This window comes from Chrysochloris asiatica, unplaced genomic scaffold, assembly GCF_000296735.1.
Source record: "Chrysochloris asiatica unplaced genomic scaffold, ChrAsi1.0 scaffold00026, whole genome shotgun sequence".
In the NCBI taxonomy this organism is placed as follows: domain Eukaryota; kingdom Metazoa; phylum Chordata; class Mammalia; order Afrosoricida; family Chrysochloridae; genus Chrysochloris; species Chrysochloris asiatica.
The window spans coordinates 24,180,506-24,205,181 of NW_006408544.1; the positions used below are offsets into that span (position 1 = coordinate 24,180,506).

At 39.9% G+C, this 24,676-nt stretch overlaps 1 protein-coding gene across 1 annotated transcript in view; it reads right to left on the reverse strand.

The window, feature by feature from the left end:
• The window catches only part of LOC102841677 (chromosome unknown open reading frame, human C1orf168), a 98,056-nt gene extending 73,717 nt beyond the window's left edge, over positions 1 to 24,339 (reverse strand). Inside the window, 3 exon segments of the mRNA XM_006839876.1 lie at positions 15,029 to 15,062; positions 17,226 to 17,387; positions 23,583 to 24,339. Coding sequence (XP_006839939.1) covers positions 15,029 to 15,062; positions 17,226 to 17,387; positions 23,583 to 24,339 — 953 coding nt within the window.
• Positions 24,340 to 24,676: the final 337 nt, after the last annotated feature.

Consider the following 24,676-nt stretch of genomic DNA (forward strand, 5'->3'; position numbering starts at 1 on the left):
GCACTTAACAACAACAACAACAATCCTTAATTAAACACTAGCGTATATGCCCACCCAGCCCTTTCCCACACATTGCCTCCACCATCAAGCCACCTGCTCTTCTTGCCTTCAGCCAAAAATTTTTACAGGCAAAACTTTACAGTTTCAGAGAATAGAAAAAGAGGAAAAGCTACCCTAATTATTTTAGGAGGGTTGTATCATAGTATCACCAGGATTCCTGGTGTGGCGCTGTAGGGTCAGAACTGGACTTTGAACCACAAGGTCGGAAGTTCAAACCCTCCAGCTGCTTCGCAGAAACCCCATACAGGGTGGTTATGAATTGGAACCAACTCAACGACACTTAACAACAACAAGAAGTATCATATTGATATGAAAACCACAAAATGACCAAACAATAAGAGAAAATATAGCCCAATGTCAAGAAATTTTAGCCTAAACTCACTAAGTAAAATGCCAGGAAAATGAAATAATTTTTAATTAAAATTAACTGAAGAACAGCTGAAATTTACTCTAAGAACAACTAAAAATTTCTCAAGAATGCAAGATGATCTAGCATTAGAAAATCGACCACTGCAATTCATCACATTGATAGAATAAAAGAGAAAAAACATAGACTATTTAAATAGGCACAAAAGGACATTATAGATAAACAAAAAGTTAATATCTAAACTCCTGGTATGCCACTGTAGGATAAGCACTGGACTGCAAGATCGCTTTGAACCGTTCAAACCCACCAGTTGCTCCTTGGAAACCCTATACAGGGTTGCTATGAGTCAGAAATGACTTGACGACACTTAGCAACAGCAGCAACATCAGGTAGGATAAGCACTGGACTGGGAGCCACAAAGTCAGTGGTTTAAGTCCACTAGCTGCTCTGTGGGAAAAAGATGAGGCTTTCTGCTTCTGCAAAGATTTACAGCTTCAGAAACTCTATACAGGGTTGCTATGAGTTGAAAGTGATTGGATGGCACTTTAAAACAACAACATCAGGAAACCCTGCTGGTCAAAAAGAACAAGACAAATAAAAACATAGAAAATTTAATAAAATGATATGATAGACACCACAGAAGAGTAAAACTGCCTGGGTTAAGAAAATACATTTCCATCCTCATAGTCAATTTGTTATTAAGTGCCGTCAAGTTGATTCCAACCTATAGTGACCCTGTATAGGGTTTCTAAGAAGCAGCTGGTAAGCTTGAACCACTGACCTTCCAGTTCAAAAGACTGCACGCTAACACATTAGCTTACAGCACCATCCTCATAGTACATGGGGAAATGGAAATCAGAACACTAAGAATCGAGTTCACACCCATCAGTTAGGCAAGAATCCCAACGTTTGAAAATAATACCTAAGACTGGCAATAGAATGGAGAAACAGAAACTTGCTATGCTACTTGAGACACAAACTATTTGGAAGACAATTTTTCAATATCTACTCAAACTGAAGTTGTTTATTTACTATTATTTAACAATTCCACTTCTAAGAAACTCACCTGGAAACACAGAAGAATGAATGGTCACTACAGTTGTATCTGAAATGTTAAAAATCTAAAACAATCTATAAGCCCTTCTGCAAGGGAACTCATAAGCAAATTGTGATATTTTCATATGATGAAGTACAATGCAACAATTATAATAAGTTAACTAGATTTACAAGCATCAACTTAGATGGAATATGGACACAGCTTTGAAAGTTTTGAAAGTAATCAAATTGCAGAAGAATAGAGTATGATGCCATTTATATAGAAGTTTAAAATGCTATCTTTTTAATGGTAATGGATCAGAATGCACTAAATTGATTCAATTCCAAATTCATTGTAGTTGTTGCCTCTGGGAAGGAGGAAAGGAAATGAGACTGGGGAGTGAAGAAAGGGAACTCAACTTTATCCACAAGAAATGTAAAACTAACACCTAAATCACATCAAGTACGGATAGTAGAGAGAACAAATTACTCACAATTCTACCATTTTAACATATGTGCAGTGTTAATATTTTGGTATTCTCTCCTATGGATCCTACTTTTCCCCCATTTGCATGTGTATTTACATATTTGTCAAGGCACCCTGGTAACATAGTGGTTACATGTTGGGTTGCTAACTGCAAAGTCAGAAGTTCAAATCTACCAGCTGCCCCATGGGAGAAAGATGTGGCTTTCTGCTTATCCATTACAGCCTTGGAAACCCTATACATCACCACCTATTTGTTACCATAAGATATAACAAGTTTTGAGTTATCTTCCCACCCTCTCTATTTACTATATGTCTGAGTCACATTTTCCCCAACTGTTTCCCCTCTTTTGGTAGACCATTTTGGATAATTTTAGGGCTTTTTTTTTTTTTTCATACTTGATAATATTTTAAAAGATGTATGAATAGTTCATTCCACTGTGAAGGAACATTTATGAATGCTAATGCATAAGTAACTTGTCCCCTCACTATTGGGTTTCTCTCCCCCTGCATGAAGTAATGGAGAGAAACTTAAATTATAGACTATGCCATGTAGCTCATGCTCCAATGGCCTAACAATCTCATCGGGTCCATGGTAAATTAACTTTATTAATAAGAAACAATTTGTGGAAAAATTGAAAGAAGATGTCTAATCAATTTCTTGGATAACTTTTGTCAGAAATGAATAAATGTCTGACTTTTATCATAACGGAAGAACTTGAACCAAATGTTTAAAGGAAAAAAGTCATTACTCAGACCAATTGTCTTTACAGAGAGGCAGTCACAGGATTAATGTTAAAAGGGCAAAAAGATACTGTAGATGTAGTTAAACTGCCCTCTTTGCTTCCTGAGAATGTCTTTTATCTTTTACCCCAGTCTATTAAAACCAGATTTGATATCTGCCTTGATATAATACAGTGCAGGACAAAAAGAAGAATTTGAATTGCAAGGAAGAATTAATTCTATTATTGCAGTATATTCTTTCACCATTCTTTTTGAACAAATAACCTGAGAAGCAAGACTATATGAAGAAGAACACAGCATCAGGGCTGGAGGAAAACTCATTAACAACCTGCAATATGCAGATGATACAACATTAACTGTAGAAAGTGAGGGAATGTGAAATGCTTACTGATGAAGATCAAAGATTAGAGTTTTGGACATGGATTATACTTAAACATAAAGGAAAAACAATTGTTCACAACTGGATCAATGAGCAACAAAATGGCAAGTTGAAAAAAGGTTGACATTGTTAAGGATTTCATTTTTCTTAGATCCATAATCAATGCCGATTGACGGAGGAGTCAAGAAATAAAATGATGTATTGCACTGAGTAAGTCTGCTGCAAGAGACCTCTTTAAAAGTGTTTTTAAAAAAGCAAGGATATCACTTTGAAGAATAAGGTGCACCTAACCTAAGTCATGGTATTCTCATTTTCCTCACATGTCTGTAAAAGCTGGAAAATGAATAAGGAAGACGAGAGAAGACTTGATGAATTTGAATTATGGTGTTTGGCAAAGAATATTGGATATGCAATGGACTGAGAGAGGAATAAACAAATCTGTCTTGGAAGAAGTACTACCAGAATGCTTCTTAGAAACAACGATGGTGAGAATTTCTCTCAAGTACTTTGGAGATTATCAGGAAGAATCAGTCCCTGGAGAAGGATATTATGTTTTGTAAAGTAAAGGATCAGTGAAAAAGAGAAAGACCCTTAATGAAATGGATTAGTATAATGATTGTAAAAATACACTCAAACCTAACAACAGGCTCAAAAAATTGTGAGGATGGTGCAGAACTAGACAGTGAATGTTTTGTTCTGTAATTCATCAGATCTATATATATAACCAATGATAACTGGATTCCTGGTGTGGCGCTGTGGGCTAATGTGTCAGACTGTTAAGTCATTGGAACTGCATCGTCAGTGGGTCAAGCTCACCAGCTGCTCCTTGGAAACTTTATACAGGGTCGCTATGGGTTGGAATTGAGTTGACGGCACTTAACAACAACAACGATAACTGGTGTGGTGCTGGGGTTAATGAGCTGGACTGCAAAGTTGGTTTGAACATCCAAATCAGTTGTTCATATTCACCAGCTGCTCCTTGGAAACCCTATGTTGTTGTTAAGTGCCATCAAGTCAGCCTCTTTAAAGTGCTCAAGAGCAAAAACATTACTTTGAGGACTAAACTGCGCCTGACCAAGCAATGGTATCTTCAATAACCTCATATGCAAGTGAAAGTTGGACAATGGGTAAGGTAGACCATAGAAGAATTGATGTGTTTGTGTTGGAAGAGAATATTGAAAGTATCATGAACTTTGAAAAGAACAAACCAATCTGTGTCAGAAGAAGTACAGCCAGAATGCACTTGGATGCCAGAATGGCCACACTTTGTCTTTCATATTTCAGACATATTATCGGGAGGGACTGGTCCCTGAAGAAGGAGAATATGTTTGGTAAAGTGGAGGGTCAGAGAAAAGAGGAAGACCTTCAATGAGATGAATTGGCCCAGTGGCAACAGTAATGAGCTCAAACGTAGCAATGATTGTTAGGTTTGCGCAGGACCAGGCAGTGTTTCATTCTGTTGTTCATAAGGTCGTTATGAGTCAGTAATGACTTGATGGCACATAACAGCAAAATGGGCAAAATAAAGAATGCATGAAACATCAAAGAATATGGACAGAGTATAGTCACAGTAGCAAAAAAAGAAATGAGTAACATTCAACAATTTCAAGACGTAGTATATGATCAAAAACTGAAGGAAAAAGTCCAAACTACATTGACGGCATTGGTGAAAACAAGGTTCCAGGAATTGATGGAATAAAAATGTAAAGCTTTCAATAAAGTGAAGGACTAGAGGTATTCACTCATCTATGCCAAGAAATTTGAAGACAATTAGCCAGCCAACCAATTGGAAGAGATCCAAATTTGTGTCCATTCCAGAGAGAGGTGACCCAGTACAATGTAGAAATCACTGAACAATATAATTAGTATCACATGCAAGTAAAGTTTTATTGAAGGCAATTAAAAAATGACAGCAGTACTTCATCAGAAAACTGCCAGAAATTCAACTCAGATTCAGAAGATAATGTGGAAAAGGGGCTATCATGGATGACATCAGATGGATCTTGGCTGAAAGCAAAGAATACTAGAAAGATACCTACTTGTGTTTATTAATTATGAAAAGGCTTTTGACTGTGTGAACCATCACGAGCTATGGATAACACTGCAAAGAATGGTCCACAGTGAGTCTACAATCAACACTCATGCAAGCAGCAGCCAAGCAATCAAGTGATGCGTTGCATTAAGCAAATTTGCTGCATAAGACCTCTTTAAAGAACAGTTAATTTTGCTCATGAGGAATCTGTATACAGACCAAGAGGCAGTTGTTAAAACAGAACAAGGGGATAGTGAACAGTTTTAAATCAGGAAAGGTGTATGCTAGGGTTGTATTCTTTCATCATTCTTATTCAGTCGTATGTTGAGAATATAATCCAAGAAGCTAGATTAAATGAGAAGAATGTGGTATCAGGATTGGAGAAAGACTCATTAGCAACCTGCAATATGCAGATGATACAACCTTGCTTGCTGAAAACAAAGAGAACTTGAAATACTTACTGATGAAGATCAAAGATCACAGCCTACTGTAGGAATTGTGCCTAAATGTAAAGAAAACAAAATTCCTCACCACCGGACCAATATACAGCATCATGATAAATGGAGAAAAAAGTTGTCAGAGACTTCATTTAGCTTGAGTCCACAATCAACACTCATGCAAGCAGTAGCCAAGCAATCAAGTGATCCATTGCATTAGGCAAATTTGCTGCACAAGACCTCTTTAAAAAGCAAAGATGTCAGTTTGAAGACTAAGGGGGGCTTGACCCAAGCAATTGTATTTTTTTCTTAATGTTTTATTGTGAATTATGTGATAGTTTACATGGGAGAACATTAGTTTTACATTCATCCTATTGTATATTGTTTCATTGCCATGGTTACAATCCCCTCCATGCATCATCAACCAACCAAAGGGTATACACTAGAAGCCTGCCCCCCAGTCGTCAGCACACAGACCCTCTTCCTTTCTGGGTCTAAAGTCCCCAACTGCTCCATTTCTCCATGTCATCATCTCTGCCTCCATCTCAGGCATCATTGCTTCTCTGGGTAGGGTCCTGCTCTCCGTTCTTCTCCCTTGATGGTCCCAGGGACCTCTGCTCCTAGACTGAAAAGTTAATCACTCCCCTCCTTGCTACAAAATGTCTACCTTTACATTTTCAACCATCACAATCAGTTCTGATAACAATTATTCACTGTTGAATCACAAGAGACCCATCCGCATTTCATTTCATCAGACCTACCTAGACAGATTGGATACTGCTCAGTGGAAACTCTACCTTCCTTCACGCCCTCTGAATCTAGGTTCCCTCTTGAAAGCTTGTAAGGCAGTTACTTCTTGCCTTTGTAGCTCCCCCCCATTTTGGGTAGCCAATGTCCAAGTTGCCCATCCCTGTCTACTCTGTGTATGGAGGGGGTAGGAATGATCCTCCAAACAATTGTATTATTGATAGCCTCATATACATGTAATAGTTAGACAATGAATAATGCATTTAAATTATCGTGTTGGAGTAGAACATTGAAGATACCATAGATTGCCACAAGAACAAATGTGTCTTGTGTTGGAAGAAGTATAGCCAGAGTGCTCCCTAGAAGGTGGGAAAGTGAGTTTTGATTCTCATAATTCAGATACGTTATCAAGAGGGATCAATTCCTGGAGAAGGACATTATACTTGTTATCAGGAAGGAATGGCGTCTGAAGAAGGATAATATGTTTAGTAAAGTGGAGGGTCAGAGAAAAGAGGAAGACCTCCAATGAGATGGATTGGCCCCATGGCAACTGCAATGAGCTCAAACATAGCAGATTGTTAGGTTTGCACAGGACCAGGCAGTGTTTCATAATTCAGCCATTGGTAAATGGGACAGTCAGTGAAAAAAAGCAAGACTCTCAATGAGATGGATTGACACAGTAGCAGTAGCAATGGGCTCAAACATAGCAACAATTGTGAGGCAGATGCAGGTCTGGGCACCTAACAACAACAACAACAGCCACTGAATCGATTTTAACTCACAGTGGCCCTATAACATAGAGTAGAAGTGCTCCTTAGGGTTCTGAGCCTTATGGGCGAAGACAGCCTCATCTTTCTCCCATGGAGTGACTAGAGGTTTTGAATCACTGACCCAGTGGTTAGTAACCCAAGTCTTAACCCACAGTACCACCAGCACTCCTTTTATAGCACTTCACATTAGATAATGATGTCAGATGCATTTTGTTTGGACATGGTACTTTTTTATTATTTTACTTTGAAGGTCTTAACTTTCACAGCATCTTCCACTCTCACTGACCAGCTAACACAGTCATATAATCTGCCCAGTCTCAGAAGTCAGTTGAGTTTCTCAAGTTTCATGCTCTATAGGATGGAAATACAATCAGAAACACAAAAGGAAAAGCATGTTTCAACATTATGAAAGAAGTCATCCAGAAGATTCAAAATTGGATTATGTCAACTTTTAAAGACAGGCAGGGCAAGAAGGCAGACTAGGTGGAAAGGCCTTGTGAACTCTCTGTGGTAAGGCTACAGAAAACTGGATGAGAAAGAAGCAGAGGACAGTCTTGGAACTCTGTAAGGGGTAGAAAAGTGGACCAAGTGCTTACTGGGAGAGAGAGTTGAACAGACACAGAAAAACAGGAGGTAAACGGTGAGCAGTGGCGTCCACGAGACCTGCCACATCCATCTTGAGAGTTCATGAACAGCTTTAGAGATAAGGAAACATATTTGTGTTGCAGAAACCACCTGTAGCCACAGAGAGAAAGACTATCATCAAAGTGAAAACTGAACATTAAAATGATCAGAAGGAAAAAAAAAAACTTGTGGACTGAGATCTAGCCACAGATTCTCATCTTAGAAACACTGTCTGAATCTTCTCCGCTTCTGAACTAAACAACTTCCCCCTTCCTTATACATCTTTGAGTCAGAGAGTCCCTGAGTCAAGACTACCCTCTGACACTGCTTAATGGAGGAAAGGCCATATTTATAGCTAATGAATAAAACATCAGCCAACTCTGCTAAGTACTGACAGGGGTCCAGTGTCAATTGCTGGCCTGGGATTAAACCTGCTTTACTCATACAAACAGGGCTGTTTAGTTAGGAGAGATGCCAGCCAGCTTGGTTTGCATGACACAGTAATGACAAAGAATAATCTCCAAAGAGCCATTTCACTGTTGGAAACTAACAAGATATTAATATTTTAGAGAGAGCATGGAATGGAAAGGCCAAGAGTTGAAGAAGCTAGGATTAGTGCATCATTTTCTACATACTTCATGCTCTATATGATCTATCTCATGTAGTCCTCATAATAACATAATAAAGTCAATACTATCATTGTGCCCATTTTCCAGATATGGACATTAAAGTTCCAAGCTGTTAAATTATTTTCCCAAGATTACTTGTAAGGAGTGGAAGGAGGATTTGAATGTATGCTAATCTGACCCCAGAACCTATACTTCTATAATTTTTTCCCTGTAAATTTTTATTGTGGATTGAGTATAAATTTACAGGGCAGATTATGAGTTTTACATTCAACAAATCATACAACTTGTTTCATCACTGATTACATTCCCCTCCATGTACCATCAGTTAACAGTATTTCTCTCTATTCATTTTAGCTCTTTTTTTAAAAACAAACTAAACCAAACACTCAGGCATATATAATAATTTACACCACCAAAGGGCACATTCTGCAAGTCTGCCTCCTGGCCACCAGCTCTTAGTCCCTCTCTTTCCTTGAATCTAGAGTCCTAAACTGTTCCCTCTCTCCTTATTCTCATCTCTGCCTCTATCTCTGGTGTCACTGCTTCTCTGATTCCACGTGTGCTCTTCTCCCTTGATGGTCCTTTGTTTCTGGACTGTAATAATAACTGCTCCCTTATTTTTGTTACAAAACTTCTACCTTTACAATTGTGACAGTCGCAATTAGTCATGATAACAATTACTCATTATTGAATCATAGGAATCTTATCCCTATTTATTTTAATCAAACTCATCTAGACAAGATGACAACAATTCAGTGGGAACTCTTTCTTCTCCCACACACTCTTAAATTAAACTTCCTCTTGAAACTTTGTAAGCCAGTCACTTCGTGCCTTTATCACCCCCTCATTTTAGGTAGCCAATGTCTAACTTGCCTGTCCCTATCTACCCTGTGTATAGTGGGGATAGCATTGATACTTGATGTGAAGACTCCTTCCCTCTTTATTGGTATTTCGAGTTACTACCTCCATGAGTAGAGGTAAGAGTCATCAAATTGTAGCAATTTACCCTTGTTTCTTTTATCAAAACTTGTTGTGGTTTTCTTCCTCTAGTTGAGTTCTGATTATCAAGGCATCGAGGTTAGGTCAAATGGGTACAATCTGCAAGTTTGGGTGTTCTTGTGCCTCTCCCCTCACTTTGTATCAGCTGGATATGTCACTATCAGCTCTAGCCCTCTGTGACTATGTCCTTGTCCATGGGCTCAAGTGTTCCCAGGTCTTACTGCACTTTGGAACAACCAGCCCTTCTTCTTCTTTCTCACTCATCTCCAGGTCAACGACAGTCAATGGACCATGGTTAAACTCAGCCCATTTCTTCATTGCTGCCTTTTCTCCTCTTCCACTCACAGCAGACCAACGTGCTTACCTGCAAGCTTACATGCCTGCTCATGTTTTCCAGTCTTAGAGGAGGGTTTGTCCTGAAGGAACTTGATTGCTTGCCTTGATGACTTCCCAGTGAACAATTTGCTTATTCTTGCAGTAGCTTGTCAGACTGACATTTTGTTTTGTCTTTTTTCCTGAGGAGCCTTCTTTGAAGATTCATCTTCTGATGCTCTAGCTGTTCCAGGCTGGTCTGCTTGTTCTTTCGAGTAGGAATGTCCCAACTCAGAAGGTTCTGGATGGGATTCAGGATTCCACATAAGGTCCTATACTCTGCAAAGCCTCCACAAGAGGCCTGTTTCACTGGGCAAATTCTAGAACCCCTTTTAGGTTTTCCTATCATTTAGAGGCTGAAAATGGGCTTACAAATATTCTGTAATCATGTTTCCCAATATTCCTTTCTATCCCACTCAAGTGTCTATATTACAATAGTAGACAAGGGAAAACAATATTCATAAGACATTCAAGCATCTTAGTATTATTTCCCCTCTTCAAACTATGCCTAGATCCCTGTATCTCAGATCCCTGCTGTTCCAAGGTTAAGCATGCATCACTACTTACCTCTGTCCCACTTAGCCCATGCAAACCTGTCTCAGTGTTCCCCAATCTACCTTGTTCTTCTATTTCCTCACCCTTCTTGTATTGCCCTCCTCAACACCCAAAACATGATGTGTCTGCCCTTACCCTGTGCTCTATCGTCATCTCCCTCCACCTCCACTGAAATCCCCACCCCAACCCCATCATGTGGTTACCTTATATTCCATTAACTTTTACCTTCATTTAAGACAGTCTATTTTATTCTGTAGTCTATCTGACCTTCCCACCACCTAGATCTCTGTTACTCTGTGTTTACCTTCTTTCACACTGTAATTGTGTTGATCATAGACTGACCTCCCAGAGCCTCTGAATTTGTTCTTATAGTTTTATTCTGTTCTCAACTCTTCCATTTGTTGATTGACTTCCGGGTGATGCTGCCATGTACGTCAATCTCTGGTTGTTGTCTGTTCCTGTTAGTTCTCTGTCCACAGAACTCCCTTTAGGATGTTTTTCATCACAGGGTTGGCTTTGGAAAAATCCCTTAGCTTCTGTTTATCCTGGAATGTTTTGATTACGCCATTGTATTTGATTGACAGCATTGCTGGGTAGAGGATTCTTGGTTGGCAGTTTTTTTTCTTTCAGGGTTTTATATATTTCTCTCATTGCCTGCATGGTTTCTATTGAGAAATCATAACTTAATCTGATTTGCTTTCCTTTGTATGTTACACTTCTTTTTTCCCTAGCTGCCTTCAGGATTCTGTCCTTATCTTTGATTTTGGAGAGCATGATTATATGTCTTGGTGATTGTCTTTTAGGGTCTTTCCTTCCTGGGGTTCGTTGAGCTTCTTGAATGCTTATCTTTTTGCTTTTCAGGATGTTAGGGAAATTTTCTACCAGAAGCTCTTCAACTATCTCTTCTGTGGACTTGTGTGATTCTTCCTGTTCCAGAATGTCAATAGTTCTTAAGTTACTCCTCTTCATGTTGTCCAACATGAATCTTAGGACTTCCTCATATTTTTAAATTCTTTTTTCTGCTTGTTCTTCTGTCTTAGTGATATTGAGAGATTTATCTTCCAGCTCACTAGTTCTGACTTCCATCTCTTCAATTCTACTCCTTTGCCTTTTCAGTGTATTGTCCATTTCTAATATTCTATTATTAATTGTTTGGACCTCTTTCTGTAGGTTTTGAATTGTTTCCAATGTTGTATCTATCTTATCTGATTGTGCCTGTAGCACTTTCCTGACTTCTTCCTTATTTTTCTCAGCTCCATTGTAAAGTGTTTTGATACATTTTATAATCATTTTTCTTAATTCCTTCTCAGGTACTTCCAAAGCCTGCCCTCCTTCCAGTATGGAATATAGGTGTACCTCCAACTCATTTGTCTCAGTCACTTTATCTTGTTTCTGGACATGTGCTGATATGGTTTTCTGTTTCTGTTTTTCTTGTGCATATTTAGTGGTTAGCTATGACCTTAATACTTAGATGGGTGTGTGTTTTGGCATTTTCTATGCTTTCTGATTGTCTCCATGTAGATGTGATCATGAGATGGGCTTCCCTTTTCACTCTTCTTCCTGAGAAATTTCAAGATGCCACTGTTGGTCGTTATGACATAACTCAGGATTTTATTTTTGGTTTGTTTCCTTTTTAGTCTACCTGTCCTGTTCCACAACCCCTGTTTAGGCCTTTTTCCTAGTGATAAACAGTTCAGGGCCGGCCGTGGCTGTTTTTTGCTGCCACTTGGCTTTAAGTGGAAGCTGTCCCTTTATATTTTGAGGAGTTCTGTGTGCATGCATAATAGAACACAACGAGGGTCAGACTGGGGTGTTCACTTGCTCAGGCACCCCCTCTAATCACCAGAATGGAGGTACACAGACAGTGAGAGGCCAATAAACAGATACAAAAAAGAATGTCCACACCTTTATCTCTACGGTTCTGTCAGGTGTCCATGACTGCTCTGATCCTTCCCCAACTCAGTCTCACCCAAGATGGCTGCTCAGGTAGCAGCTGAGCGCCTTGGATTAGAAAGCACAGGGTTTCTTGCTTCTGCTGTAAATTCTACTGGCTGTAAGCCTTCTAATTTTGTAAATATTCCTTTATCTGTGGTTCAGAGTTCTGGGACCATCCCCTGAGCCTTCTTGGTCCAGTATTCTATGTTGTTGTGGCTGAAGCTCCTCACTGCACTTCTACCCTATCCACCATCTTGTTTTTTCTCTCTACTTCTATAATTCTTGTTCTTACATGCAATATACAATAGGAAGGGAGCCAGAAACGAATGATGGCTGTTGGAGATTTACTGAGTTCTTAATAAGATGATAAGAATAGAAATGCAGCTAAAACCTAAAACTTTTTGTTGGTGTTATTGATAAACAATGGCTGAAAACAGTTAAGAGTTTTAGTTTAGAGAAGAATGTAGTCATTCAATGTTTTAAGAACTGTCATGCAAATAAAGGGTAGAAGTAATGTCTTTTGTACTAAAGAGTAGATCTTGGACAGATAATTGGGAGCGTAGGGTTGTTGTTGTTGTTAAGTGCTGTAAAGTTGGTTTGGGAGCTTAGAGTAGGAGGGTCAACCTTTACAACTCCATTTCACTCCGCTCCTTTCTATACTATAACCCTACTATTTCTAATTTACATAAATATGACATAGTATCTCATACCGCTTGCCATTACCAATGGGTTCCATATCCATTAAATCATTACCCATTTCAGATGTTTCCTCTTCACTGACATATTTGAGAAAGTGAAATAGCGTATCAATGCCCCTACGCTTTACCCCTTCCTGGGTCCCTGTCCTATGCCATGAATATTTTCAGTGTCCTATTAATTTGACTCTGAGCTTGGCCATGTGACTTGCTTTGATCAATGTAATACATGGTAGCATATGACACAAACAGGGGCTTGAAAAATGCTCATGAAATTGGGCTTGTCTTGCTTGTCTTCTGCAACTCTGGGGAGAACATTCCTAGGTTAGCTTGTTGGAGAGTAAGAGACACATAATTCAAGTAAGTTGACCCAGTCATTCCAGCCAATATAGATAAACTAACTTCAAGCAGACCCCAGCTAATATCTGCAAAACTGTTTAGATACTCCATAATGGATGGTAAGCACATGAACGTGCTCAGCTGAGTCCTACTCAGATTAGTTGAATTTATAGGCTCATGAGTGAAATATCTATTGTTGAATGCCATTGAAGTTTTGCTGTGGCTTGTTATATAATATCACTCTAGTAATAGGTAACTGATACAACTACTATAACACTTCCTTTCCCATCCAAAAGTGACCACTCCCACATTTGTACAATCTCTGAATCTTGTACCTTCCTCTACTACAAAACTTAACACTTTCATGACCGAATTCTTTTCTGCTTTGAATTTTTTTTGTTGATATAATGTGTTTTCAAGGAGCACTGATGGTGCTGTAGGATAAGCATTGGACTGCTAATCACAAGGTTGGCAGTTCAAACCCACCAGCTGCTTCATAGGAGAAAGATGAGTCTTTCTGCTCCCATCAGGATTTACAGTCTCAGAAACCCCACACAGGGTCACTATGAATCAATAGGAGCTGACCTACCACCAATGCCATATGTTTTCAATAATGAAACCCCACATCTACTGCCATCAAGATGATTATGACTTACAGTAACCCCATAGGACGCAGTAGAGCTTCTCCTTAGAGTTTCTAAGACTGTAACTCATTAGGAGAGCAGACAGCCTCATTTTTCTCATACAGAGTGATTAGTGGGTTTGAACTGCCAACCTTGTGGCTACTGGCCCATAATGCCGCCAGGGCTCAGTAAGTAATGAAATGCATGCTGCAATTAAGGGAAACACTGAAATAGTATTGCTTTTGGTATAATTATATGGGACATATATGCCCCAAGTGGACTCTGGTGGTAGGATTGGTGGGATGAGGCCCATATCTTCAGATTCACACAGTTCTATAGTTCCCCACCAATCAGTAGCACACACTACAACTAGATATCAGGTTCCTAAGAAACCTAAGAGGCTGGAAATATTGGTGGATGATACATGACCCATGGATCTTGAAAGGGTTAACACACTCTACCATCACAAACATTTTTTGACAAATATTTGTTGAATTATTAAGTAATGGGTTTGAACTGTTTGGTCTTGCTTCTAAGACTGAATTTTGTGGGAAGAGGAAAATATTTGTGAGGGAAGTGAGGTGGTATAGTTAGGGTGTTCCTGGGTTTAAATCACGGCTCTACAAAGGGCATATAACCAGAGTTCAATTTCTTAACTATAAAATGAAGAGAGTAGCAGCAACTTTGCAAGCTTCTTGAGAAAATGAAATAAGGAAATCTGTATAAAGTTGCTAGTACAATGAATGACAGGTCAAAGGGCTCAATGCATATTATTTAGCTGAATGAATTGAGGAACTGCTATCCTATGGCAAAATTCTTAGAAAGAGTACTGCAAAAAATAAGGCCCTTTATTCCTTGATCAATTCCTGATACCACACCAGCTTCCCAGAGAATCCTTTAACCGCTAATTTGATTTCTAACTATGGAAGCTGATGTTTCAATTTACTGAACCCAACTGGATAATAAATAGGACTCCCTCAGAGGAGTAGCTTTGCAACTTAACCTTAGCATGGTAGTTAAATATGGTTTATTTAATCTTCCATTTAAAACAAAAGTTGCAGTTGCTTGCATATAAATCTGCTCTTCTTTCAATCCTTCTGAGAAACAGAGATTCTCGGCTTGCATTTATTGCCTGCTTTTGGACAGGCTAAGTAGCCTTTTCATAAACTAGACTTCTGCACAATTCAGAGGCATGTACTTACCTCTCTGGAGGCAGGTAGCTGTCTTCCACAGCAGCTGCAAGAGCAAGAGGCAGAGTGAAAAGGAAGAATCAGCAGCAGCCAGGTAAGGTGAATTATGTTTTTGCAATGACCTGACCCCAGAGACAAAGTAGAGAGTGGCAGCTCACCTGTACCACAAATCTCCTCCCCCATTCTCCTCTCTCCCAATGAGACTGTACTGGGGATCTGCAATGCAGCCCTCTTCCTCACGCAAAACAAAACAAAACAAAGACCCCAAACCCATTGTTGTAAAGTCAATCCCACCTCATGTGTGTCATAGCAGAACTGTTCCACAGGGTTTTATGTGGCTATAAACTTTTGGACCCATGGCAATATGATGTATAAAAGTCATACGTGACTGTACTTTTTACAGAACAGATGGATGAATCTTTTTTCTTCAGTGCTGTTAAATGGGTTCAAGCTGCCAACCTTTAGGTTGAACGTCACCATTTGTGCCACCCAGGCACGCCTTCATCCATGCTACATGGTGTTAATTCATGGGTACAATCTCTTACATTATGCTTTTACCTCTATGAGGACCAGAACCTCAATAGGATTTGTCTCTTGATATCTTGCTTCCATCACAGTGTTGGTCTCAGTGTGTGATTACGTTAGTGATAATATCGAACGTTCATGGAGGGCTTATGTACCAAGAACTATTTAAATACTTTCTATGTGGTATCTTATTCAGTCCTCACAACAATAATTCTAGAAGATCAGCAGCATAGTTATTATTGCCATATTGGAGATAAGAAAAATGGCATGCAGTGAAAACCTACCCAAACTTAAATAGCTAGTGAAGGGGCAATTGGGATTACAAAGCCCATTTCATTACCAGTGACTTAGTGCTTTCCTCTATGAGGACCATCCTGCTCTCTTTCAGAGCGGTACTTTGAGCCCTGAATTATTTAAAATTTATGAAAAATCATACTTTGATCTGGAGGTGGCCATATTACTAAAGTATAGCGACAAAACTCTACTTTTCTATAAGATTAAAAATTACTTATAGCAGAAGTTCTCCAAGTATGGTGCCTGGACCAGCAATATCAGTACCCCCTAGGAACTTGCCACCAGTAAGAAAGTCCTTCAAGCCAGTTCCTACTCATGGTGACCCCATGAGTTTCAGAGTAGAACTGTACTCCATAGAACTGTGATCAGTGGCTGTGAGCTTTCAGAAATATATCACTAGGACTTTCTTCTGAGGTACATCTGGATAGATTCAAACCTCCAACTTTTGAGTCAGTATCCAAATGCATAACCATTTCTGCCACCTAGGGACTCCTGAGAACTTGCCATAAAGTCAGAGTCTCCAGAACCCTAATAAAGACTAACAATCAGAAACAATGGGTTTAGGGTCAGCAATCTATGTGTTAACAAGTTCTCTAGGTGATTCTGATGAGGGTTAAAGTTTTAGAATCACTGAGTTAATAGAAATGTTAACCATGAGGTTGCCCCAAGCAGTCAGATGTGCAATCAAAGACTGCAGTAGTTCTCTCAGGGTACCATCTGCTGGCACTCATGGCCACAGCAAAACCAGTGCTAGCACAGCATAAAGTGTCACCTCAAAGCCCATGTTTCCCTCATGTCTCATTAGAGTGAGAGTGAACATAAACAAAGGGATTGACAATGCAAACAGAATCAGACTGTGGTGCCGGTAGTAATAGAGGAAAACGCAACATGCCTCAGAAAAATGACCTCTAAGCATGGTTCAGTTCTTGGAAAGGACCAGTACGAGCTGAGTTTCCCTCCATTTAATTCTGAAGACAGATCACATTGACCTTGGAGCACCTAGATAGTGATCTCAGGTCAAGTTCACACTAATTCTCCTTCCTTTCTGCTTCCTCCCCCTTTTGCACTGGCTGTGTTGACAATACAGGCTTTGCAGAAAACACCAAGGTCCACTGCCTCCTTGTTTGGTGACTTTTCACTTTCTTCATTTTGGACAGATGCCCAGTGATCAAATGCATTGCTCTCAGGGGAAGCACGCTGGCCTAGGAGTGATAAGGGGCCAGTTCCTACAGATTTGTCATTTCCTGGGCAAGCTGCCATGGTCTCCAAAGGAGAACAAGCAGTGATAGATGTTCAGCCCCATGGAAACGCAGGAGGTGCATCGTCAGCTGGGGGCTGATACACCAGGACTTCTGCCTGGCTATGTGCAGGGTCCTGCACAATTCCTTACCTTCCCTTTGCATCTTGGAAAGAGCAGTAGCCTGCCTCTGGAAGGCCTGGAGGTTCACAGCCGGGGGCTTTGGGGGTTTAGGGGGCGGAGGACCCAGGGACACAACAGAAGGCAGTGGCTTTGTTTGGGGAAGCTGGTGATTCCTGTTACTCTGTTGTTTTTCTGAGCAAGACAATAGGAGATGTAGGTTATTATCATTTCCATTTCATCAATTGTCAGGTTGTTATTATTTCTAGTTCATGACTGGTTTCCTTGCCTCAGCCTCATTCCCTTCCAATCTCTTCTCCATCTTGCAGTCAGAGTGACAAGATCCAAATGCAAATCCAATCATGCCACCACCCGGCTACCCTCAACATGATACCCATTCACCCCATTCTCTAGCCTTTAAGCACTGTCCTGTCCAACCTAGGACCCAATTTATTTTCTCACCATATTTACCATCCTACTTCCCCAACCTTATGTCTAAACATCTCTCACTCAAACCTCTGGCAGTGATGCACATTTAATTCAATTTAACAGCAACAGTGAAAATAGAATTAATATTTTTAAAAAGCTCTCAGATATTCAAGATTAGGTTCATGCTACTCCTGGTTCTGAAATGGTCTATTCCATCCTCACTTGTCTGCTGGAAAAAATTTTAAAGCTCAACTCTAATGATACCTCCTCTAGGAAGCTTCTCTTGATTCCTATCAGAAATCAAGTCCAGAATTACCCACTCCCTCTTCTGTATTTTCATTGTTGTTAAGCAATGTCCAATATGTTCTGACTTATAGTGACTCTGTATAGGATTTCCAGGGAGCAGCTGGTAGGTTTGAACTGCTGACCTTGTGGTTTGATTTTGAAGGCTCACTCTAGGTAATTTTTATGGCATTTAGAGACATTTGATTTATGTGTATACTGGAATTTTCTAGAATTTTCCCTTCAGCATATATAAACCAAACTCCAATAGAGATCCTAACATCACATACAAAGATCATTTCTGCCTCTTACATTGTAAATAACACAAAAATCATCAATAATGAAAGAGTCTTGGTTTTTTATTTACATAATTTAATGGTTGGCTGCATGGGTCATCCATGCTAAAATTGAAACTAAAATAAGTTTGGGTGGCTTCTGCCTAGCTCTGCTGTCTTCTATAATCGAAGTGGAGATGGGAAGTTCCCTTCCTGATCTACTAGCAGGTGATTATGTCCCCCACAGTCAGGGACAACCCCACTAAGCTGTCTACAATGTCAGTCTTTATACAATTAAGGAGGAGATGCAATAAAATTGAATTTCTACTTACTATTTGAGTCCCTAATTTTCACCAGGCACTGTGCTAATCATTTTACAAGACATACCTGGAGTCAGAAAACCAAAAAGGAAGAACACACTCTGCATTTCTCAAGCTGGGGTACTGCAGAAAAAATTCAAGCCTTGAATTCCATTATTGAAGGATTCTTTGGGAAAATTACTGAATGATGCAGAAAGCATCAAAAGAAGATGGAAACAATACACAGAGTTACTGTACCAAAAGGAAATGATTGGTGTTCAACCATTTCAAGAGGTAACATATGATCAAGAGCCAATGAGACTGGAGGAAGTCCAAGGTGCATTGAAAGAATTGGCAAAGAACAAGGCACCAGGGATTGATGGAATAAAAATAGAAATCACAAGAAAGTGAGGCGGCACAGGAGGCACTCACTCATCTCTACCAAGAAATTTGGAAGACAACTATCTGGCCAACTGATTGGAAGAGATCCATATTTGTGTCCATTCCAAAGAGAGGTTACCCAATGGAATGCAGAAATCATCGGACAATCTCTTTGATATCCCATGCGAGTAAAGTTTTGCTAAGGTAATAGAGAAATGGCTACAATCATACATTGACAGAGAACTTCCAGAGGTTCAAGCTGGATTCAGAAGAGGCTGTGGGACGAGGGATATCGCTGCTGATGTCCGATGGATCTTGGCTGAAAGCAGAAAATATCAGAAAGATATTTACCTGTTCTTTATTGATGACTCAAAGGCTTTCAGTTGTGTGGATCATGACATTGCGAAGTATTAATATTACAGAACACTTAGTTGTGCTCATGAAGAAGCTACATGGACCAAGAGGCAGTTGTTCAAACAGAACATGGGGACACTGAATGGTTTAAAATGAAGAAAGTTGTGTGACAGGGTTGTATTCTTTCACCATACTTATTCAACCTGTATGCTGAGTAAATAATCCGAGAAGCTGGGATATATGAAGGAAAACGTGGCATCAGGATTGGAGGAAGACTCATTAACAACTTGTGATATGCAGATGATACAGCGTTGTCTGCTGAAAGTGAAGAGGACTTAAAATATTTAGTGATGAAGATCAAAGAGCACAGCCTTCGGTATGGATTACATCTCAATATAAAGAAAACAAAAATCCTCACCACTGGACCAATAAACAACATTCTTATCAATGGAGAAAAGATTGAAGTTGTCAAGGACTTTATTCTTCTTGGATCAACAATCAACACTCATGGAAGCAGCCGTCAAGAAATCAAAAGATATATTGCATTAGGCAAATCTGCTGCACAGGACCTTTTTAAAGTGTTGAAGGGCAAAGATGTCAGCTTGAGGACTAAGGTGTGCCTCACCTAAGCCATGGTATTTTCAATAACCTCATATGCATGTGAAAGCTGGACAGTGAATAAGGAAGCCTGTAGAAGAATTGATGCTTTTGAGTTATGGTGTTGGAGGAGAATACTGAAAGTACCACGGACTGCCAAAATAACAAACAGATCTGTGTTGGAAGAAGTGCAGCCAGAGTGCTCCTTGGAGGCCAAGATGGTCAAACTTCATCCCTCATACTTTGGACATATTGTCAGGAGGGACTAGTCGCTGGAGAAGGATATCATGCTTGGTAGGATGGAGGGTCAGAGAAAAAGAGGAAGACCCCAGCAAGATGGATTAGCAAAGTGGCAGCATCAATGGGCTTAAGCATGGCAACAACAGTGAGGTTGGCCCAGGATCGGGCGGTGTTTTATTCTTCTGTGCATAAGGTTGCTATGAACCGGCACTGTCTCGATGGTACCTAACAACATCAAATCTCATTTAACCCTCTCAGTATTATTGTTGTTAAATGCCGTCGAGTTGGTTCTGATCCATAGTGAAACTGTATAGAGTTTCCAAGGAATGACTGGTGACTTGAACCACCGATCTTGCAGTTCAAAGCACCTTTGCAGTCCAGTGCACTAACTGACAGCACTACACCAGGAGCCCAATAATTCCATCCGTTAAAGAAGTTCCATTCTACCTTCTTTCTTTCCTATCTTTTCATATGTCCCATCTTTCACCCTTTCTTCCTTCTCATTCCTCCATCAACAAATATGTATCTGCTGTGTGCCAGGCATTGTTCTAGGAGTTGGAGATAATGCTGCAAACAAGAAAAGATACAGTACACCCCTCAGAAAATTTAACTCTATTACGAAGAAACTGGTGATAAAACAAATAAACAAGATAGTTACAGAGATTGATTACTGCTCGGGAGGAAATAAAAACATAGCAATGTGGAAGAGTATGAACTTGTGATGGTAAGACAGTGCTCTTTAGATAGGGAGGTTAGACAAGGTTTACCAAGGAAAGTGCCAGCTGAATTTAGATCTAAGCTGGTCAGCCATGCAAAGATCAAAGAAGAGTATTACTGAAAAAGGGAGAAGCAAGCACAGTGGCATACAGGCATACATAGCACATATAAAAGGCATACAAAGATACATGACAATATAACAGATAGGGATCAAAGCTGTGAAGAAGACTAAAGCAATGTAAGAAGATAGGAATAGAAGTGGTATAGCTATTTAGGCAGAACAATCAACAAAAGTTGCTCAGAGCACAACACACTGGAGCAGAGACCTAGATGAAGTGAGCAGTTGAGACACTCAAATACCTGTGGAAAGAATGGTGCAGCAGAGGAATTGGGAAGTGCAAAGACCCTGGGGTAGAGCCAGCTTGGCATATCTGGGGAACAGCAAGAAGGCCAAGTTAATGAGAGAGGAATATAAGAGAGGTGGGCAAGGACTAAATCACTTGTTAGACAGTTGGAATTGACTTTGAGCAGGGGAGTGATCCAAGCTGGTATGTACTTTAGAAGGAATACTAGAAAGAATGGATTATGAGGGGGTAAGATTGGAAATGGCTCAAAGTGATGCAGCACTCGAGGCACTCACTCATCTATGCCAAGAAATTTGGAAGACAGCTACCTGACCAATTGACTGGAAGAGATCTGTATGTGTGTCCATTCCAAAGAGAGGAGATCCAATGGAATGCAGAATGTGGAATGTGGAAATCATCAGACAGTATCATTGATATCCCACAAGATAAAGTTATTACTAGACGTAATACAGAAATGGCCGCAACCATACATTGACATAGAACTTCCAGAGGTTCAATCCGGTTTCAGAAGACGACATGGAACGAGGGATATCATTGCTGATGTCAGATGGATTTTGGCTGAAAGCAGAGAATACCAGAAAAATGTTTACTTGTGCTTTATTGACTACGTAAAGGCTTTCGATTGTATAGTCCATGACAAGCCATGGACAACTTTGTGAAGTATGAGTATGCCAGAGCATTTAATTGTGCTCATGAGGAACCTGTACATAGACCAAGAGGCAGTTGTTTGAACAGAACAAGGGAACACTGAATGGTTTAAAATTAGTAAAGGTGTGTGCCAGGGTTGTATTCTTTCACCATACTTATTCAATCTCTATGCTGAACAAATAATCAGAGAAACTGAATTATACCAAGAAAAATGTGGCATCAGGATTGGAGGAAGGTTCATTAACAACCTTCGATATATAGATGATACCTTGCTTGCTGAAAGCCAAGGGGACATAAAATACTTATTGATAAGGATCAAAGACCACAGCCTTTGATCTTCATCAATAAATATTTTGGTTGCATCTCAATGTGAAGTATGGTTTGCACCTCAATGTAATGAAAACAAAAATCCTCACCACTGAACCAATAAATTGTTGTTGTTGTTGTTGTTAAATGCCGTCGAGTCGGTTCCAACCAATAGCGACTCTGTATCAGGTTTCTGAGGAGCAGCTGGTGAGCTTGAACTGCCAACCTTGCCGTTTGGCTCATTAACCTACAGTGCCACACCAAGACTCTCAAAAAATTATGTCCATATAAATAGAGAATGAAGTTGTCAATGACTTCATTTTGCTTAGATCAACCATCAACACTCATGGAGCAGCAGTCAAGAAATCAAATGACATATTGCATTGAGCAAATCTGCTGTACAGGACCTCTTCAACATGCTAAAGAGCAAAGATGTCAGTTTGAGGACTAAGGTGCTTTTGACACAAGATATGGTATTCTTATTAGCCTCATATGCATGAGAACGTTAGATAGTGAATAAGGAAGACCATAGAATAATTGATGCATTTTAGCTACGGTGTTGAAGGGGATTAGTGAAAGTACCATGGTCTGCCAAAAGAACAAATAGATATATATTGGAAGAAGTACAGCCAGAGTGCTCCGTGGAAGCCAGGATTGCCAGACTTCGTCTCTCATACTTCGGACATATTCTCAGGAGGGACCAGTCACTGGAGAAGGGTATCATGTTTGGTAATGTGGAGGATCAGAGAAAAAGAAGAAGACCCCCAAAGAGATGGACTGGCACAGTGGCAGCATCAATGGGCTCAAACGTAGCAACAAGTGTGAGGTTGGCCCAGGACTCGGAGGGTTTCATTCTGTTGTGCATAGGGTCGCTATGAGTTGTTACTGACTGGATGGCACCTAACAACAATAACACAGAGTGGAAGCAGGGAGAATAGCTAGAGGGCTGTGGCAGAGGTCCAGATGAGAGATGCTGGTGGCTTGAACAAGAACAGAAGGTAGAGGACACAATGGAAGAGATTCAGAACATATTTTGGTGGTAGAGCCAAGAACTGATGGATTGAATTGGATGCAAATAATAAAGGGGTGGAATAAGAAGAACACGAATTCTAGGTATTTGACTTCAGCAACTAGAAGGGTAGTGTTCCATTTACCAAGACAGAGACAATTAGAGAAGTATCAGATTTACAGGCAAATTTATGTGATTGTCTGAGTTAATGCTACCTGTAAGTGGAGCTAGGGTTCAAATCCAAGTTTTACCTCCTCTCACTCAAAGACCATGCTCTTTTGATTCTCTCAAAGTAATGCCAGAAGATGAAGTACTTTTCCCACACCTGAAAATACAATTTAGCAGATGAACCTAGAATACCTGCACTGGAATTTGGAGCTAGCATTGCTCAGGTAACATATGTGACTTCACCCAGAGTCAGTAAGTTTTAAATTAGAAAAACACAGTAAACCCTCTACCAGTCATCCCATGACGATTGCATTTCTCACCTGCAACCTCGCTGGCAAGCTCACACTCATAGATTGGTGGAGAGGCACTCATTGCTGGTCTTCTCTCAGGACTGGGGTTTTCTAGGCTTTTCCTGTCAGGTTGTGAAAGTAGAAAGGAGGAATCTTTATAGGAGCCAAGTGACTTTCTTTGGGCCCTCAAATGCCTCTGGGGAAGGAGAGTCTGGTGTTCATTTCTCTCCAGCTCTTTCCTTGGCTTCTCTGGAGAATGCCCCATGGTTTTTGGCTTTTCCAGATGGAAGGCCCTACCTCCACAATTAGTAAGAAAGATGGTTGATGACATATCACTTTTCTGAGATGAAAACTTCTCCCAGTTCCAAAGCTTGTCTCTGAAGCTATAGGTCACTACGACTTTTTCCTTATCAGTTAGCTCATCATTTGACGGATCCATTTCTGACAGCAGAGAGGCCTTCTGTAAATTGATGGTAGACCCAGAAGACCCTTCAAGAGGTGCTGGAGAATTAGAACATTTCTGAAATTTGCTGTTCTGGGCCTGCTTCATTTTCTGACGTGTAAGAGGCTGGGGATCCTCACTGAAACAATATTGTGAGGGTTGATTCTGGTTGGATGAGAGGAGCTTTCCGTTGGACAAAATCTGGGTTGACTGTGCTCTTGTAATGTAACCTTTTTGAGAAACACTGGATGGGAACTTAATAGGTCCTGGAAGAAGGGGAGCATCTGGAGTGTTTTGAAATTTGGCTCGAAGTTCCTTGAAGTTTCTTATTCCTTCCTAAAGCATAAAACAAAACAAAATGTTTCATTATTCCAGGAAACAGCTAGCATGATTAGCTGACTTCAGTGTACATGTGAAAGGGCAGGAAATTCTATTGTAACATGATCACTTATTTATTATGCAGCAATAGCCAGTAACACTCTCACCTATATGTGATAGAATGAAAACAATCATTTCTCCTTTGAAGCACTTCAAGTTGGTATAATTTTATTACAACATAGAACATTTATAAAGGAAATAGTATTAACAATTATTGACAGATTCCTTGATAGAACCTTTTGAAGGCTTCTCACAGCCAATAAAAATAAATTCCAAACCCCCTCGTATGGCATTCAAGATCCTT